Here is a 19696-nt window from a genome sequence, read left to right on the forward strand (position 1 = left end):
TGCTTGGAATTAGCTGAGATCGTGAACTCGTATAGGATTCCTGCTCAGCACTGTATGTAGTGCTGTCTCCCAAAATAGTGTTACAGCAGCTGTCTCCCAAAATGTCTGAATGCGCTCATTTGACTCTGGCATGTGGACATTATATTGCCCACAAAGCAAGATTCTGAAGTTAAAACACACACACACACACACACACACACACACACACTGCAAGTCAAGAGTATTTCATTTTAAAAACATGAGACAAGGGTCTGTTCTTCTCTGGGTTCTCAGCCCCGACCTGAGAACCTGCAGGGAGAGAGGAGTTAGTGGTGGCAAACTCATCAGAATTGTCACCAGTTAAGAGAAGTGCATAGTCACCTAGAGGAGAGACTTAAGTGACACTTGACTCTGTGTCTGCGTTGCTAGGCATATAAGAAAGTCTATTAAGACACAGGGTCTTTAGGACAAGGTTTTGGGAATTTCTCTGTGGTGGTGTTTTTTGGACACTTCCAGGGGGCTCTGCATGAATTTTTGTTAACAGTGGGCTAATGGTGGTTGGCTGTCACCGACATTTATAGTATTTGTTTTTATTCTACAGCATTTGCTTTGCTGTGTGCAAGTCACCATTCTTAAGCATTCTGAGTCACAGGCCCCAGGAACAGGCTCTACTGAGCTGAGCATTCATGAAGACCTGGGACTTGATGTTCCTTATCAGGCTTGTGGATCAAAGGCACAGAAACTATATCGCCTTGGGTGAATTCCATAGTCAATCCATGTGTGTATCCATGTTGCTTTTTTTTGTTTTGATGAAGAGTTGTACCAAATCTTTATTAATTTAGATTATGGCTTTAGTTGGCATCCATGAGCCAGGAGTATGATGTTTTGAAGCCCTAATGCCTGCTCTCAGATCTTCCAGTGACTTTGAAGAACTTCATGTCTGTGTGTCATTTTTATACTTTCAACAACACCGTCATTATCAATGCTCTCCTGCTCCTGGCTTCTCCAAGTGCTCAGGATCTGTGGAGGACCTTTTTATTTACACCCTCCACCCCTGGGAATAGTGGGCTATATTACAGAAGCCAGAATTTGCTCCATTGTCTCTAGAGATGAATGTACCTCTAGAAAGTATTCGAGGCCTGGCATCCTGGGGGCGGGGGGAGGGCCCTGGCCCCTCCCTGCAAGTACATGAAGCCAACCTGGGGTTGGCAGTCATGCCATGGGCTCAAACCACAGAGACTTAAACCACAGTTTTGTGGCGACTCACAAACTCTGAGAGCCTCAGTTCCACCCCTGTAAAATGGCGGTGTGGCAGTGGTAATAATAGCATTTCGAGGGTTGTTATGTCCCCAAAACAGACATAGTAATGATATATGCAGACACCCAGTGCACAGCTGTGTGGACATTGCCAGGGCTTTCTTCCTTTAGAGTTTTTTGTTTTGTTTTGTTTTTTTGTTAGTTAGTTAGCTAGCTAGTTAGTTTTATTTCCCTGGACTTATTTTTAAAAAAATCATGAAAGAATAAAAATGAGCTGGTCAACGGAAGTCAAATTATTATTTTTGTTATTTAGTCACTAAACCGTTATTATTGCTGAGTCTGAGTGCCCAGTCAGTTGACAGAAAGGAATGCTAACAGTAGCCATTGGCTCCTCTCACAAGACCCAGTAGATTTAAGGCAGGCTCAGTGTGGGAGTTACAATGTAGGGGATTTGTGGGTAGCTCTTAAGAAGGTGCAACTCTTGGCGTGGAGATGGTGCATACCTTTTATCCCAGCACCCAAGAGGCAGAGGCAGGTGGATCTCTTTGAGTTTGAGTCCAGCCTGGTCTACAGAGAATTCCAGGTCAGCTTGTCCCAAGAAATCAGACGAGGAGGAAGAGAAGGAAGACCTGTGCCATTTCCACCCAGGGGAACATCCTACTTAGCCTGGACCTTGGGTGTGGCCATATCTTCCTCTGTGGAAGCTTCCTTTTTCATAACCCTCAGAAGCACACCGGTCCAGCTCTGCCCACCCCCAACCCTCGGAGGGAATGCTTAGTATAGACCGGTATATTAAACTTTTCTTGAAATTATTTAATCACACTGTAAAGGATTTTTATGGAGTTCTCTGCTCACATGCCCCTTTGACAATGTCTAGAAGTAGATTTGGATGCATATCCCATATCCATCAAATTCCTTGATCACTGCTGTGCGGAGATGGATTTGGGCAGAGTATTTGTTAATATGTATTCAGTTTACTTTTGCATCACTTGATCTTTTAAGAGGTTTTGTAGTACTGTCATAAGGTAAACTGTCTAAAAACATCACAAAGATGTTTTGCTATCTCCTCGCTCCCATGTCATTGTAGTCATGATCTCATTAAAACAAAATAAAACAAAAAAATTAAAACAACACAATGGTCTCATGTAGCCCGGCCTGGAGTCAAACTTAGTATGTAGTTCAAGTTGGCCTTGAACTCATAAAATTCTGGCTTTTACCTCACAGGTGTTGGGATTGCAGGTGTGTGCCGTCAAGCCTGGCTATCACCTTAGCTTTGGACATCGTTCTTCCCTCTCTTGTCCCTTCATCTTTTCTCTCCCTCTCCCTTTGTCTCTCTCTGTCTCTCTCTCTTTGAAAGATTTATTTATTTACTATATGCAAGTACACTGTAGCTGTCTTCAGACACCCCAGAAGCGGGGGCATCTGATTTCATCACGGATGGTTGTGAGCCACCATGTGGTTGCTGGGATTTGAACTCAGGACCTTCAGAAGAGCAGTCAATGCTCTTAACCGCTGAGCCATCTCTCCAGTCCCTCTCTTCTCTTTCATCTGCTCACTAGTCCTTGAGTGATAGGAGATAAAAATAAGCCGGGCAGTGGTGGCACGGGTCTTTAATCCCAGCACTTGGGAGGCAGAGGTGGACAGATCTCTGAGTTTGAGTCCAGCCTGGTCTAGAGAACAAGTTCCAGGATGATCAGGGTTACACAGACAAACCCTGTCTTTGTAAACCTGTATATGTATTAGGATTGAGGATAGAGTTAGCTTTCTTCAGCTTGAGACTTGTTCTGGCACCATAGGCAGGAACAGGTGTGGCATGTCCCACCTATCTTCTTGTGCAGCAGGCCTGAACAGATCTGAACAACGGAGAGATGGCTTGTCTTCAGCTTTAACTTGGTGTCTTTCCTTCCACAGGTCAAGCAACACAGAAGGCTTGAAGGATGGGTAAAGACTTCCGCTACTATTTCCAGCATCCTTGGTCTCGCATGATCGTGGCTTACCTGGTCATCTTCTTTAACTTCTTGATATTTGCGGAGGACCCAGTCTCTCACAGCCAAACGGAAGCCAATGTTATTGTCGTTGGAAACTGTTTTTCATTTGTAACAAATAAATACCCTAGAGGAGTTGGCTGGAGGATTTTGAAGGTGCTTCTATGGCTACTGGCCATTCTCATAGGACTGATTGCCGGCAAGTTTCTGTTCCATCAGCGTCTATTTGGTAAGTACTGTGCCATGGGCCGCCATGCTGCTGGCTCTTGACTTTCTGTTTTCTGAGCCAGAGCTGTCCATTTCCAAGATCCAGTGCCAGATGTTTGCAGCTTGTCCTCGAGGCTAAGTGTGTTCTGGACTGCCGTAGCCAGGCAGATTCTTTAACTGTGTGCTTGATGGTTAGGGAAATGTTCATGAAATGAAATTGGTGTCAGATTTCACTTAAAATTGCCTTCAGCCAAAAACATGGAAATAGTCCTAAGCATGGTATAGTTAAGAGTGCAGATTGTAATGACAGTGCCTTCTGACAACAAAGGCACAGCACACATTTCATTAAAGTAAGCTAGCTACTAGCCACATACACATACAAACACACATAAATACACATGAAATTATAAACAGAGCACACTTTTTACATGGTAAGAATACCTTTTTGCATTTATTTATTTAATAATGTGCATATGCTCCTGTGTGTATGCATGTGTTGTATGTGTGTGCGTGCCTGTGTGTGTGTGTGTGTGTGTTAAGAGTACAACTAACAGGAGTTGGTTCTCTTCTTGCATTTTGTGGGTTCAAAGAATTAAATGCAGGTCAGCAGGATTTGCGGCAATAAACTGTAATTTCTGAGCCATTTCTTTATCTCTACTTCTTAACCCTATACCCTGGATAAAAAACCAAAACCGAAACCAAAACCAAAAACAAAACTTTGGATTCATGATGTTTATTTGGAACCTGCATAGTATAGAATAGTATAGAATCGTATAGAATTGTACAGAATCGTATAGAATTGTACAGAATCGTATAGAACAGAACAGAACAGAATACTATACAAAAAGAACAGAATAGTATTAAGGAATCTCTTGGTAATAAATATCAGAAAAATATTAACTAATAAACGTCAGTTAAGTTAAAAAGTAACTAGTTATGTGTTAGCAGAGTGGTCCTCATGCTACAGTCTGACCCTGTGACTCTTTAAATCAATTCCTCATGCTTTGGTGGCCCCCAACTGTAAGCTTATTCCTGTTGCAACTTCATAACTGTAATTTTGTTACTGTACATTACTGCAAATTGTAAATATCTAATATGCAGAATATCTGATATGTAACCCCCACGGGGACTATAGGCTACAGGTTGAGAACTCCGTGCTAGAGGACTGACTCTGCAGTTAGGAGCATTCCCAGCATCCACAGCGAGACTCATAACTGTAGTCTCATGGGAGCCAGTGCCCTCTTCTGGTGTGCAGCTATACATGCAGACAAAACTCCCACATACATAAAATACAAACATAAACAAATCTTTAAGAATACCTAACCAGTTATAAGGATACTGGACCATTTCACAGATGCCAAGGAGGAAATTCACTCTGGACTCTGGGATGGAGTGGGTCGAGACCTAGAGCTCTGTCAGGATGAGATACAGTGTACAGTCACTCAGCAAGATTAGCCTTACCCAAGTTCAAACTGCCAGGGAAGAGGCTGACTTTGATCCATTGATGTAGGTCTCCCACTGCTTATCTGATTGAGGTTGGTCAAGAAGTAGGGATAGTTACTCGATAGACATTTATTTATCACACACCAGACACTAGGGTGGAACGTGTAATAGGCTCAGCCTCTGTTCTCATAAACATTTACCTTCTGGAGAACAGAGCTAAGCAGGTGAATGCACGACACTTGATAAGCTGAGATGTTGGGAGGATGAAATCAGATACGAGTGTTGCAGCTGGCCAGTCACCAAGAGCCTTTAATAAAAGCATATTGTACCAGCATGATAACGAACTGGGTAATAAAAATATAGTATACTCAGTAATGATAACAGTTAAGGTAGGGGATCTTGGGGTGATTTAGACAGAACAGACTTACTTACAGAGCAAATGGATATGACTGTGTCTCTCAAGGTCTCTTTGGCCTTGGCCTTAGGATATGGGAAGAAATCATGGCCTTACAGGGGACAAAAGCAGGGACCCTGTACCTTAGAGGTGGGCGTGAGTGAAGATGGTGCTGAAGTGGGTATTTCTGAGTTGGAGGAGTAGGGAAGAGAGCATACCCCCCATCTGACACCTCTCACTTTACTGTAAAGAACAGAAATAGAGGTAGTAGGATAAGGGACTTTAAGGTCAAGGTTTGGGAGACTTGATGGAGGGAGGTCTGTTGGCTAGGGTTACGTGGACAGGCTGCTGATCGCCACAGAGAGCCACAAGGGCTAAGCACTTACCAGTGTGAATGGTGCTGTTCGGAATTGCCCAGAATTTCCTTTTTCTGAGCTCAGCCACTGGGAACAATGATGATTTGAAAGCGTGGTGGGGATTGCTCAGACATGAGCGTTTTGCAAACACAAGCTGGTGAGGTGGAATGTGGCTGGACAGGAAGGGAGCTCACAGTCCCGGCAAGCACTTGAAGGTTTAGGTGAAAGCCAAGCACTCCAGAGTTCAAGTGAAATGGGAGTACTAAAAGGGAGAACATTGTGGGCGTGGCTGAATGAAAGTCATCCTTTAGTGGTGATTTCTAGGGTGTGGTCTCTAGGGTGACATGCTCCTGTGGTCTGGAGGTCATTGACACAGAAGATTCACAGGAACATAGCATTAGCTGGCTCACATACTAAATATAGAACAAATGTGGCGCTGTATGTAGTGATCTGTGTAGAAGTAATTAAGGGTGGGTGGTGAATGTGAGACTCAGTTTTCAAAATAGATGGAGAGTGCTGGAGAGGGCAGTCAGTGGCTAGAGGGGTTTGTAAGCCTTCTAGGGAACTTTAAAACATGCATAGTTATGGCAAAGTGGGTCAGAATATTAAGGTTGGAGAAAAGCACCCAAATTTATAGAAGGGCGATTGATAACTATCTAGCTCAATAATATGGGTATGTGGTTTGACTTTGCAATTGCCACAAACCATCTACTTATTCTCTTATAAATTCTATCTCTTATACTAAAAACAGATTTCAGTCATGGCTTGCCCGTGACTTCTTCCATTCGTATGGTAGCTTAGCTCTGAAATAAGCTCTCTAGATTTCAAGTGGCTTACTGAGTATCGAGTGCATCTTAACTTCTTTGCCTACAGTAGGAAAGATTTGAATGTCAGTTTTATTACTTCAATGTGACAGTTTCTTCTTTTATCCTTGCTCAAACTCTCTGAAATGGCGCATCTTAAAGAAGTGAAAACTACTCATAAAACTAAGTTTTATGAGTGAGACAAGTGGACTCCTGGTCCAGGTTTCTCACAAACTCCAAACCCCTGTTCTCTGTCTCTATTCTTCCTTGGCTCATGGACTCTAAATCACTCTGTCTAGCTCCTCTCTCCTCCTTGATTCACTGTGGATTATAGAGTGGTTTTTACTATACTGCTAAGTGACTCCCTTCACCCACAAGATGGAATCCAAATTCTTGGGATTGCTGGCCAAGGCTCCTGATGACGACTCCTGTCTGACTCATGCCCTTCCACACCTCACAATGTGCGTCTCTCCAACCCACCATGGGCCTCACTATGCTTCTCACAGAGCCCTGCAATGAGACGATGGGCCACTTTTACACCTCAGCCAACTCCTTCCCTCTTCGAATCCCAGATCCCGTTTTGAGTTGCTTTCTCAAGCCCTCTACATTATTCCAGTCTCTTCTTGTTGCAGAGTCATCCTCTTTTTGCAAAGTTGTCTACTTGTTGCAAAGCAGTGCGGTAGGTAGGGTGCCCTCAGCTGTTAGCCTGCGGCATTTTGGGAGAGAATCCAAATTTTAATGCAAACGCAACTGTTCTCATTGGCTTGATATGTGATAAATGTTTCTGTCTTGATTCCCTGATAACTAGCCCTTATACATAATTCATTTTTTAAAAGCTATATTTAAGCCTTTAATGATGTGAGGATCGGAGCCCATGGCAGTTGATGGTGGTGTGTGCATCTGAGGCGACTATGGGTAAACGATGAACACTGCACCCCGAGCTGCAGAAATACAGGGTGGTTCATGGAGTGGTCAGAGTAATTTTGTGCCAAGCACTTTCACCTTTTGTAATTCTCTAATAAAATGCCAGATTTCCATATTGTATAAAATGACCCCTTCAGTCCAGGCTAAGTCTCTTTTGTGCTTTGTCATCTCTTTTCAGTAAACTTCAAAAGAACACCAGGAGACTATCAATTTATATCCAAAGTGAGGGGCTAGAGTGATCCTGTGAGCACCCGCTTAAGGCGTTTTGTGGTCATGGATTTAGTTATGTGTGAGATACAATGTTGCAGCTTTACAGCTGTGTTGGAAGCAGCATGAACCAAGCAAGTTCTTGCTTTGTGGCTCAAGGTGGCCTTGGTCTCTCAATATTCCTACCCCGGCTTCCCAAGATCTGAGATTACAGGCTTCCCATACTAACATGGGCATGCGATCCACGAGTACATTCAAATGAATTTCTTAGTTCAGGAGTAACTCTTGTTGAACATTGTATAAAGATTTATCAGAAGAGAGCTCTATTGAATCACCAGTTTGCACTCTCTGATATCTCTCTTTCCTGTTTGCTTGGATGAATCTTAGTTTTTTTTTTTTAATATTCAAATAGTATGTTTTGGCATGATTTTTCTACTCGTGGATAGAAAAGTTGTGTACAATATTAAATAACAAGGGAATTTAATTTCTTTTTTAAGTTTATCAAATAATTATTTTGTATTCTAAAAATAAATTGAAGTTATTCCCGACCACAAGTGTACTAGGACATGGGTCATGAGGTCAGGAAGTCAAGGAAAGGAAAGAAAATCTAATGTGCTTTGGTTGTGTGAGCTGGGTTAACCCTGAGTTCTGAAATTCCTTGGAACCCAGGCAGAAGGGGCTGTGGGAAGCATTTCCTCCTTTGGTTGTCTGCAGTCATGAAGATTTCAAGGCCCATGTGAGAATTTTCTCTGCAAAATGCTAGGATTTTGTTGCCACACTTTGTCAAGTGGCTTATTCTTTCTTCTGCTTGGTCAGGTAGGGCTGCATGGGGAAGCGGCACGTGGGTTTCCTTTATTCTTATTTATTTATTTATTTATTTATTTATTTATTTATTTATTCATTTATTTTTGAGTCTTAATTTCACAAAAGGACAGAATGTAATATTGAAACATAAGGGCAAGTTCACTGACTGTCTTCCTTTTTAAAATATAATATCTAGTTTAATTCTTTGAGACGTTCCTACAATGTGATTTGTGCTACGATGGCATAGTTACTGTTGAGGAAGAATGCCTCCATGGCCCAATGGAGGCTTCCTTCATCCAGGTAACTCCAGCTTGTGTCGAGTTGACATAAACTAGCCAGCACAGTCTGTTTCTACTGCCCATCCCTCAACAGAATTTATATATACCGTTATTTCATTAGCGTCTGTTCTCCAGGCTGTACCACCCTATGAAAGCAGACCTTATGCTGCATTTTTTTCTTCTAACCCCCAGTGTCTAAACTGTGCTCCACCCACAGTATTCAATACATTTAAAGGACCGGATAAAGAAATCCTTCACCTTCCATATGTTGATTCTGCTGATGTTGCCTTTATCCTTGGAAACTATAGGATGGAGTTCATTCCTTTATTCATAAAATATGAGCTAGGGAATTTAAAATCTGGTTAAAGAGACGAGATACGTAGGCATGAAAAATTTAATACTCTGATAATAGAGGGAAATGCATATCGAGTATCAAATGAATAGGCTACGCCGAGCGGTGGGGCTCCGAGAGGAGAGGGCACAGTGCCTAGGAAGGTGAAAGGAAGAATTCTCGCCCAGGTGGGGCTCAAATGGGGCTAAAGCAAGGGTGGGGTTAGGTAGGAATGCTGCGCAGATTTCCTTACGGAAATCAGGGCACGGGGTAAACGATGGGCGCAAAGGAGACAAAGATAATCGGGTTTTTAAGCATGGGTGTGTGATCGTAAAGGGAGAAACAGGGCTTGCTAGGATGAGGTCTTGAGAGATTTGTATTGAGAACGAGCGAGAGAGAGAGAGAGAGAGAGAGAGAGAGAGAGAGGGTTGGTTGGGTCCAAGTCAGAGTGTTAACTTTAGACTTCTATGGGCTTTGAGTTTGGGGAAAATCTGAAGAAACTATGAAACGATGACATAGTTACTGTTGAGGAAGAATCAGAGGGGTATTGTAAACGGAGAGGCGGCAGTGAAGGAGACAGGAGGGTCTGTCGGCGGCCGCCTTTGTTCGTTCGTTAGGGGTCCAGTGTTCAGGCCAGTGCGCTAGGATTGGAGCGATGGATGGAAGGTGAAGCCGGACGAGAAGCCTCCGGAGCTGATGGGACCTGAGTCGTGAGAGTCGGGGCGGGACCGAGGGTGGCTAGGCAGGCTGGTGGGATGCCTGGCAGTCTGTTCATCGTGGGGATGAAGGACAGGAAAAACAGAAGGTCAGGACCTTCTGCCTGGCGAGCGCGCAGGCAGTGGCCATTTGTCATGAAGACTATGCAGCATGTCTTAGCAAGTCTAATCCAGGCCATTGCTCCCCCCCACACACTCGGAGGGCAGATTCTTTTGATGTTGCTATCTTTGGCTGGTCACCCTGATAAGTGCCCCATGGTCAAATGCATTCATATGAATAGTAGCTGGACATCTGCTTCTGTGGGTGTCACTTGGGCAGGGGAAAGAAGGACTGAAAAGAGCTTTCATGTGAGTTGGGGTTAGTTTTTGCTGATCACAGTTCTCGCTGACACATTTGTATAAACGGGAGCCTCGGGTTTCAGAGTACAGACACCTGGCTGTGGATCTGTTTGCCTACCATTGAGAACCTTCATTCTGATTCTCTGTTTCCCCCAAGAGAGCTAAGCTTTTTAAAAAACATCATGATTCCTTTTTAAAGGGTTGTGCTAACAAAGGGCTGGTTCCAAGGCTGCTAATGAGAGCTGGAAGGAGGCGTCTGTAACATGTAAACACATAAAACTGCCTCGAGTGTCTGTTATGTAAACATCAGTGACCTATTTTTGTGTGTGTGTGTGTGCTTTTGATTGTTTCATTTTTAAACAGCAAGGTTTTTTTGGGAGGGAAGGGGAGTAATTTTAATAGATCATGAGATTTTAGAAGACCAAGTCTAGTCTTTTTCTTACACTATTGTAATAAAATTCCAATATTTTCTTACATTATCATCATAAAGCACAGTCAATGAGAGTGATGACAGTATTTTGTCAGTTAATGAATTTAATAATGCTCACTGCCTGCTTGTTTCTACTGCAATGTTTGTTTTAAGTCTACTTTGAGAACTTTCTTTATATTTTGAACTAGATGTTTGATTTTATTTTGATAGTAAAGTCTCAGACATTCTAGAGAATGACATGAGACTATTAAGTCATAAAAAATAAATCAAGTACTTTGGAAAAAACACATTATTTCAATACAGTGCTATGGGTTACACTTTGTGTTAATTTGAGGTCTGAGAAGTTCACTGATAAGAAATGGCCCTCACGTGTATCATGGTGCTTACTGGTACATGGAGGAAAACATATTCATAGACTGTCCAGCAGAAATATAAACAGCTGGCGGTTTTCAGTGTTGTATGACCAAGATGATAAGAATTTCCATCTATAGGAGGCATATGTCTGTATCTATATTATCTATATCATGTACATGTCTGCAAATAATACATGATCGATAACTTTAAACATTGTCCTCCCAAAGTATTATTAAATATTTTACACTCATGTTTCTATAAACGTATCACCATCTTCTCACCAAATCTTTTCCAAGTGTTAATATCTTCCTCTATGGAGAGCTTGAGTGGTCAATAGTCAGTTGTAGTCCGTAGGTAAAATACTTTCAGAGCCAGAGATGACTGAAGATACAGGAGCTTCACTGGAAAGCTTGGTGTGTCTTTCCGGTAGGAGAAGCAAAGCTCACATGTACAGATATGCAGATTATATGAAACAGGCTGGAGGAAGCAAACGGAAAAACTTATAATTGATATCTTAAAAAAACAAACAGAATATTGTTTCTCATAAGGAAACCTGCTGTGTGAGAGCCGTTGAGGGTGGGTGCAGACCCCTGCGGTAGAGCACTGTGCCAGCACACATGTGGCCTTGGGTTTGATGCTATGCTACAGAAAGGTTCAGTGAGCTGGGAAGTCCTTTACAGAAGAGCTGCCTCCCGACAGAACTGCCCTTTCTCCCACAGAGCAGGAGCAGACTGTGAGGCTGGAAACACCCCTAGCTGTGCCCTCTTGCTTGTGAGGTGCCTTTGTTAGCTCATAGTCAGCCACGTATCCATTAGCACTAAAAGGCAGCCTTCAGGGCAGAATCTGCTGCTATCGAGTTCCCCTAGGACAGAGATTACAAACTCCGCAGCAAGGTATCACAAGGACTTAATACACTATGTCAGGTAGAGCATTGTAATTCAGAGATTACAAACTCTGTAGAAAGGTATCTCAAGGACTTAATACACTATGTCAGGTAGACTGTTGTAATTCAGCAGCCATTAACCAGGCAGGCTTTCTAGGTACTTATTTTTCGCTGTTCTTGGAAGAGATGAGTCATTTAGGGTCAAGGGACTCTCCTTTCCAGGTTGAACAGTGCCACCTCCATCTCTAAATGGGAGGTAATGCTATGAGATCCTTATGGAATCCTCTGTCAAATGGCCTTGCAGGAGGCAGCTGGACGGAACCTCCCTCCCACCCCCCCCCAGAGAGAGGAAAGCCGGCTCACTATTAGTGAGGTGGACCTGGCCAGGGTAGAACTTGGCAGCTGATGTGGCAGCAAGCGGGAAGCTGGCGGCGAAGAGAGCTTGCTTATTGGATTATTTACAACTAATGTATCGTTTGTTTTCCCAACATAGGGTAATTAGTCCTGGCTGGAGCAGGGGTGTGATCTGGGATTTTATTTTTCTGGCTTCCTCCTCTCAGTGCTATAATCAGAATCATTTAAAAGATATTTTCACAGAGTTACGATAGTGTGCTACTTAGTGGGTGCCCTGGGCTAGCAAGGATGCTAGCAGCGAGATCAATGGGCAGTCTTGCTCCCCTCCTAGGGAAATTTGCTGGGTGGGTGGGTGGTCAGGGGGAGGATGTGGGACCAAGCTTTCATGGGCACTGTGTTGCTATGAGGGGTTCTGAATAGAAGCTGGCAAAGAAAAGCCATGGCAAGAGGCAGGGGCTCACAGGATCAGAAGAGAGGTCCTCAGAGGCAGGCTTGAGTGATCATCACTATGGATATGAATGCAGGTGGTGGCAGAGGTGGCTCCATTGTTTTTGATTTGGGTTCTCATGAGCATGGTCCAGCCTTCTTGTTAATGGATACACAGAAATACGCAAGGTTCCCTTGCCTGCCTCCGAGGTCATCCCAAGAGTCAGCAGCGACGTTGGTACCTAAGCTGAAACCTCATTTCCAGACAGGCACCTTCCAGGCACTCCAGATGGCCAACTGGCAGAGGCCAGACTTGTCTGCCTTGGGAGTGGGTCGTGCCAGGCCATTGCCTACCGCTCTGCCCCACACTGCGAGTGTCCAGAGCCTTCTGGCACCGTCTCCGCCCGACAGTCCTTCCTTTGGGTTGCAGGAAGTCATTTGATTGACCTCGCAGGAATGTCTCAGTTTCAGGGCACAGACTATCGAGAGAAACTGTAAAGGTGTTTCTTGCAGAAAGGGCCATTCTCTGCAGATTCTCCTCCTTCAGCTTAGGGGGAATGCAATGACAGGCCAAGATTTTTCCCCTGCCCAGCACACACTTCTTGTACTTTGTGTGTCCTTCAGGGAATGGCCGGGATGAGCCAGCTGGACACATGGACCTGAGAGCCCAGGTTTGAACCTGCTTCAGCTGTCCAGGGAAGGTTATGTCCTGATTTAACCCCCTTCACCTTGTGCCTGTCCCTATTTAACAGCAGTGTCCTGTCATCATTATCACTGACAAATGTTGCAGGATTTGTTTGCTCAAGACATTTTCAGGGCGTAAATCCACAGCATGGGCATATTTAGATAGAGCATCCATCATATCCCATGCTGATTAGACACAGATGCGTAATGACAGAGCCGCAAGGTAACTGCAGTGCCCGCAAGGGGAAACCACCAAGAAGTGGAGTGGGCCACCTAGTCTGAGAGTGGAGGAAGTTGTTCCCTACGGGAATGGTCAAGGGAGGTTTTGGTAATGCATCATGGGTGGTGTGAGCTAGGGGCTCTCGGGATGAATGTGGCCAGGGCAGCATTGTTATAACCTTCTCCACCAAGCCCTGGTCAGAGATGCAGAATGTAAAGTCTCCGGGTGTGAATAGCCACAGCAGAAAATCTGTTGTTGGGCGTTGTGTTCCTAGGTCAGCAGGTTTAGGTGTGTGTGGGGGGGGCAGCTGATGGAAACGTCAAGGGAATTATGGGCCTCTTTATTTTTTAGTATTTTTAAATTGAAAATAGATATTTTTCATGCAATATATTCTGATTAGGGTTCCTCTCTCCCAGCTTCTCCCAGATCTTCCCACCTCCTACCGACCCAGATCCTCACCTCTCTCTCTCTCTCTCTCTCTCTCTCTCTCTCTCTCTCTCTCTCTCTCTCAATAGAAACCAAACAGGTGCCGTAAAATAATAAAAATAAATAAATAAAACAATATAAGTGCCACAGGTGGGGGCACACCTGGGCTCGGTGGCCGAGCTCATTTAGAAACAAAGCCAGTGGGGGCAGATGGAGGGGCAGGCAGCGAGTGTGGGAGGAAAACCCAGATAATACAACTTCCCTGCCTTCTGCTTTAAAACAGCAACAGCTTCACTGAGGGTCCCTCATTCTCGGGGCCCATCCTGTCCGTCATATATCGAACACCAGACTTAAGGATCTACTCCTAGAGTTGAAATTTAACCTTTCACTAGGTCATCCTGCATTACTCTGCAGATTTGCTTAGAAAAACGAATGTTTGATTTGGATTATTGTAATACTAGGAGAGGCCACCAAAAGGCAGATTTGTGTCTCAGGCACTTGTGATAAAACTGTAAGGCACCAATGCCCCAAGTTCCTTTTTGAAGCTTTGTGTGAACGTGTTTGCTCTGAATCAATGGGGTTCAGAACCCTTAAATACAGGCTTGATTGCTTTCCTTCAACAAATGCTGAGCGTTTTCTAGGTCGGGGGTTCTCATATGGAAAAAAATCAAAATCTCTGTTCTGTTTGTTTTGAGCTTTCATTATAGTAAGAAAAAAAACAACAACAGACAAACACGTAAGCCAGACTTCTGTCTGATTGAAAATGCTATAGCAACTAAGCAAGTGGTGGGGCACGGGGCAGGGAGTTGCCAGATTTCTCTCTCCAATAAGATGACATTTTGCAGAAGGATCTGAAGGAGAGGAAGCAGCCACCTGGGTGTCTTTCTGGGAGGACACACCCATGAACACTAGGGTGCAAGCACAGAAGCCATCGGCCAGCTGTGCTTTGAGCACTTGGTGGCAGAAGTCACAGGCTGGTGCAGAGTCAGCACAAGGAGCAAAAGTTGGGGTGAAGTGGGACTGTATGACTGGAGCAGTTCATCCTGCAAAGTCTTTCCTGCTGCCAATTTACATTTCGTGTATTAAAATTGGCATTTTAGGGACTTCACGGTGTCCTACTTAGCAAAGGCACACAATCTGTGTTTCCCATCTAGGACTTGGATTATTCCTGGGAACCCCACCTTTGCGTCAGTCCCAGTGATGCTCTCCTCTCTCCCTGGGAAACAAAGCTTCTGGGTTGTTTTTTTTTTCTCTACACACAGCCTAATTAATATTATGAAGCTCAGGGTGGCCCCAAACTGACTTTGTAGCCCAGGTTAGCCTTGAACTTGACCTCCCGTCTCCAAGTCCGAGTCTAGGAGAAAGCCTGGGTTCTGAGTGGGTTAAATGCTTCTCAAAGATGTCCCTTCCTTGAGCCTGGCGGTGGACACAGGGCTGCTTTGTGGTGGTCCTGGGAGCCGGGGAGGTGCTGAAGGACGTGGAGGCAGCAGATGGGGACAGTCACAATTGTCCTTTCAAGCGGCGACTCTCAGATTCCCACACAGAAGAAGAAAAGTCTTTCTCAGGATGAACAGATGTTCTATCCACACGAGGAGGAGGTGGTAGACAGTGCCAGAACCTTTCCCAGGACACCCACAGCCACCAAGACTGCAAGTCCAGGCCCCCAAGATGATGCCGCCCCTTTATTTCCAGGCTGTTTGCCTGCTTCTATTTTCAGCTGTTATGTTACTGAATTCTGTCCCTGACACCGCATTTTGTAAACACAAGCGCTTAGCAATCCAAGCCCAAGAGGACAGAACACTTATTTAGCGTCTGAGTTCTAGCTGACAGACCAAACAGAATGTAAAGATGAATATTTTTACACTGCTTCAAGAAGACTGTCAACAGTGGGCGGGGGAAGATCTTTAGATTCAATAATTTAGCAGGTCTAGACATATGCTAGCCTCAGATTTGCAAGAGGCCTCAATAGAAGATGGTTTTATTCAAAGAATGCTTTTAGAAGGCTGTGCATGTGGGATGAGCAGGTTTGGGTACTGGAGACACAGCCAGCAGTGTGTGACAGTTGAACAACCAAGGCCTCTGCTCTTGTGGGTGATATATTCTGGTGGGATATGTGTGTATCCTTTGGGGTATAGTTTATTCACTCATGCAACTCATTAGATATGTTTGTCTCCCATTTCTGACCCATGCTAGGGTGGTCCTTCCTGGTCTTGGGATGTGTTCTGGCTGGTCAGGTGAGAGCAGAGGTACTGACCAACTGTGTGGTTTTTCCAAGCTAGAGCATCTTTTCTTGGAGTCCAGCTTGCCCCTGTCTTCCTTGTAACCAGCAGGATTCCAGATTATGGCTGAATGGGAGATGGAAGGCTGTGTAGGGCAAAGCCTTTCACGGGGCCTCAGTGGAGGGGCAGTGTGAAAAAAGAATTTAGTTTCATTTTTGAAAGCCACTGAAAGCCAGGCAGTGGTGGCACACGCCTGTAATCCTAGCACTTGGGAGGCAGAGGCAGGCGGAATTCTGAGTTCGAGGCCAGCCTGGTCTACAGAGTGAGTTTCAGGAGAGCCAGGGCTATACAGAGAAACTCTGTCTTGAAAAAAAAATCCAAAAAACCAAAGGGGAAAAAAAAGGAAAGTCACTGAGAGGATTAATAATTTTTGTATGTGCTCAAGAGTGTATGATTGTGTGAATGATTGTGTGTGAGTGTGTTTGTGATTGTGTGAGTGAGTGTGTGTAATTGTGTGTGTGAGTGTGCATGATTGTGTGTGTATGGTTGTGTGGATGAGTGTGTGTGGTTGTTTGTGTGTGTGGTTATGTGTGTGATTATGTGTGTATGTGAGTATGTATATGTGTGACTGTGTGTGTGACTGCATGTGTGTTTTTATGTGAGTGTGTGTGTGTATTGTTGTATGTGTGTGTGTATGTGTGATTGTGTGTGTGACTGCATGTGTGGGGTTATGTGAGTGTGTGTGTGTATTGTTGTATGTGTGTGTGTATGTGTGATTGTGTGTGTGTATGTAATTGTGTGTGTGCATGTGTGAGTGTGTGAGTATGTGTGTAAGTGTATATGTGTATGTGTGTGTGTGTGTGTGTGTGTTTGTATGTATGCTTCTGACCCTCAGGGGTCAGAAGAACGTTAGAGCCCTTGTTGCTGGGACTGTAGGTGGTAGTGAGCAACCTGTTGTGGGTGCTAGAACTGAACTCCAGTCCTCCACAAGAACAATTGTGTTCTTAAAATGCTGAGCCGCTTATCCAGCCCGGAAAGCCACTAAGATTTTGAGTTAGTTTGCTTTCAAGGCATATTTACTTTGGTGTGATGTAACAAAGGCAGCACTTACAGGTGGTCTGATATTTTAGATACAGTTGAGAAAAACAGAGTTTTTAATCATTGATCCACTTTGGACTTAAGGGACTCCTGCTTCGGAAGGGATTAGGAAAACAAACAAACAGAGCCAAAGGCAAAGGGAACAGTGTAGTGGAAGCACAGGGAAGCAGAACAGGGTCTGCAGAGCTCCCTTAGTGCAGGGATGGGCCAGCATTCAGAGCCTAGCATTGCCGAAATCCAGGCCCATGAGTGGTGAAGGCCTTTAGTTTAAGGCTGGTCTGGGATAGATGAGACTTCATTATCTCAAAACCACGAAGTAAAACAAGTGCAGAAATGAAATAAAAAATGAATGGGAAGCAGCAAAAACCAAACAGATGCAAATGCTAATTTATTGAAAAGATTACTAGGTTTGGGAAATGATACAAAGTCTGATCATGAAGGGTTGTAAAAAACACAAATTACCCACATCAAGAATTAGAGACAGTGTCAGTGCCAATCTAGACAGGCAGAGAACATTGGGAATGCTCATTTATGCTAAGAAGTTAAAATCTGCAAAGAGTCATATGTATGTGCTCACCTGTGTCTGTGTGCGTGCGTCTGAGTGCGTGTGTGTGTGTCTCTCTCTGTGTGTGTGTATGCACTCATCTCTGCTGCTTCAGGCCCTTGTCCTTACATGTAGTACTTTAGGAACTAAGCTGTTTTCCTAGCCCACCTATTTCTTCATAGGTATAGTTTAACAAAACTGGTAGAAGAAGAAATGATCACGGTGACGGCACACCGTGATCATTTACATGTACATTAAATTCAGTGTAAAACAAACAAAACTCCCAAATCCCAAAATTTCCCCAAGACATTTTCATGGATAACTGGTCCCATTTTGGTTTCTAAAGACTGTATCTCCTGCCTTCTCCCAACCCCGAAAAAGGATCCACCAAGACTTTATTTACATTCATCCAGAGCTATTTAATATTGTCGGGTGCAGTTCTGGGTAATTTTACAGTCATCCTCGTCAGATACCAGTGGTCCCAGTAGATCACAGCGAGATGAAGGCAAACATCCAGAATGCGTATGCACTTCTACAAGATATCGATGATGGTTTCCCCCACGGCAGACAGAAATGTGTTGGCGAATTAGAACATTCTATACAACACAACCCTGCGTGAGGGCTCTTGCCCGTGGTCTCTTCTCTATGTCTGCAGATTGTGAAGCAGGTGCTGACATGGTACCAGACAGCCCTGCAAATGTTTCAGTTCCATGACATTGGCCCCGTTTTTCTGCAGCTCAGACTCATGCAGTGTGTTTCCCTTTGTCTCTACACTTCAAATCTTATGTTCCCTTCAGATTTGCCTAGTTTTTACTCTTTTAACAAACTTTTTACCATCATGAATGTTTTGGGGACTTACTATCATTTGTTTTTAAAGCATTCTTTTTAGGCTCTTTCTTTGGCAATTTCATGCATGTATACAAGGCACCCCAACCTCCCCACCTGTTCCTTAGAGTGGTGAATGGATTCCATGATTAGGGGAACATGGAAGGTGATAGGAAGCGTCTCCCTACAGCTCCCTTTCTACTGGTGTCAGCATTTTCCAAGTGGAAATCAGCATAACAAAAATCTCTGGCTATCTGGCCATCTGAGTAAAGGTGACTGGTGTTTAGTACAGATATATAAGCTTTTATCATGAAACTTTGCAACATTCCCAAAATCCAATGATTTGTCATTGATCTGACATGACAATTTCAGATGCCTGTTTCACACAGGACTGGTTGGAGAATTTTCCAGCATTTCCTGAGACATCCTCATTTTCTTTGTTCATGGTGGATTTTGGGTCCAACTGAGTCTTCAGCAATTCCCAGGGCCTGTTCAGATTGGGGTTATGTACACATTCCGAGAGACCTTTGCAGGTCCTATTGTAATTCTTTTATTGCTTGGTTAGTATTCTAAGTAATTATGAATCTTATAATCGGCTTTCTTAAATGCTGATGGCGATGAAGTCTGTTTTTTCCAGAGTTGTGACTAAGACATCTCAAAGCATTCTCTCTCAGAACCCCCGGTGTCCCGTCTCAGCCTCCGCAGCAACTTCGTCATTTTCCATTTTCGGCTCGTATCCTGTAGTGATCAACGGCTGGCTTGAAAGCCGAGCTGGCACAGACCATCGTGATGCGCACTGATCCGTCCTAAAAATAAGTGAAATAAGTGCCCGGCCTTCTAACCATAGAGAAGCTATGACTAAGGCATTGCAAAGATTGGGCAGGTGCAGCTCTCAGTGACTCTGCAGGCTTTCCTGCCTCTTGTCTTTCTTTTAGACATCCAGTTTCTCACCTCTGCAGAAGTTGAGCTGCTTCATGACACTCTCCCATTACAAACTTAAGTTAGAAGAGCTAAGAAATTAGCGTGTCTGTCCTTTCTAGCCTAAGGTGCCATGCCTTGCTTCCTGGTTAAGAAACAACAGTGTGTAGGTAGTATTTGAATTCTCAGTACCTTTAATAACATGATGGAATTTCCCAGGAATCTTTTCTTCCTGGAAAAGAAAGGTAAGAAAAGATGGCAGAAATGAGTGCTTAAAAGTAATGGGCAATAT

General features: G+C 44.0%; 1 protein-coding gene across 1 annotated transcript in view; it reads left to right on the forward strand.

Moving 5' to 3' along the window:
• The window catches only part of Tmem117 (transmembrane protein 117), a 470864-nt gene that overhangs the window by 5142 nt on the left and 446026 nt on the right, over window positions 1-19696 (forward strand). The window contains exon 2 of the mRNA XM_052161429.1: window positions 3148-3450. Coding sequence (XP_052017389.1) covers window positions 3174-3450 — 277 coding nt within the window. The 5' untranslated portion in view covers window positions 3148-3173. The remainder of the gene's footprint in view (window positions 1-3147; window positions 3451-19696) is intronic.

The sequence above is a fragment of the Apodemus sylvaticus genome, chromosome 17 (assembly GCF_947179515.1).
Source record: "Apodemus sylvaticus chromosome 17, mApoSyl1.1, whole genome shotgun sequence".
Taxonomy (NCBI): domain Eukaryota; kingdom Metazoa; phylum Chordata; class Mammalia; order Rodentia; family Muridae; genus Apodemus; species Apodemus sylvaticus.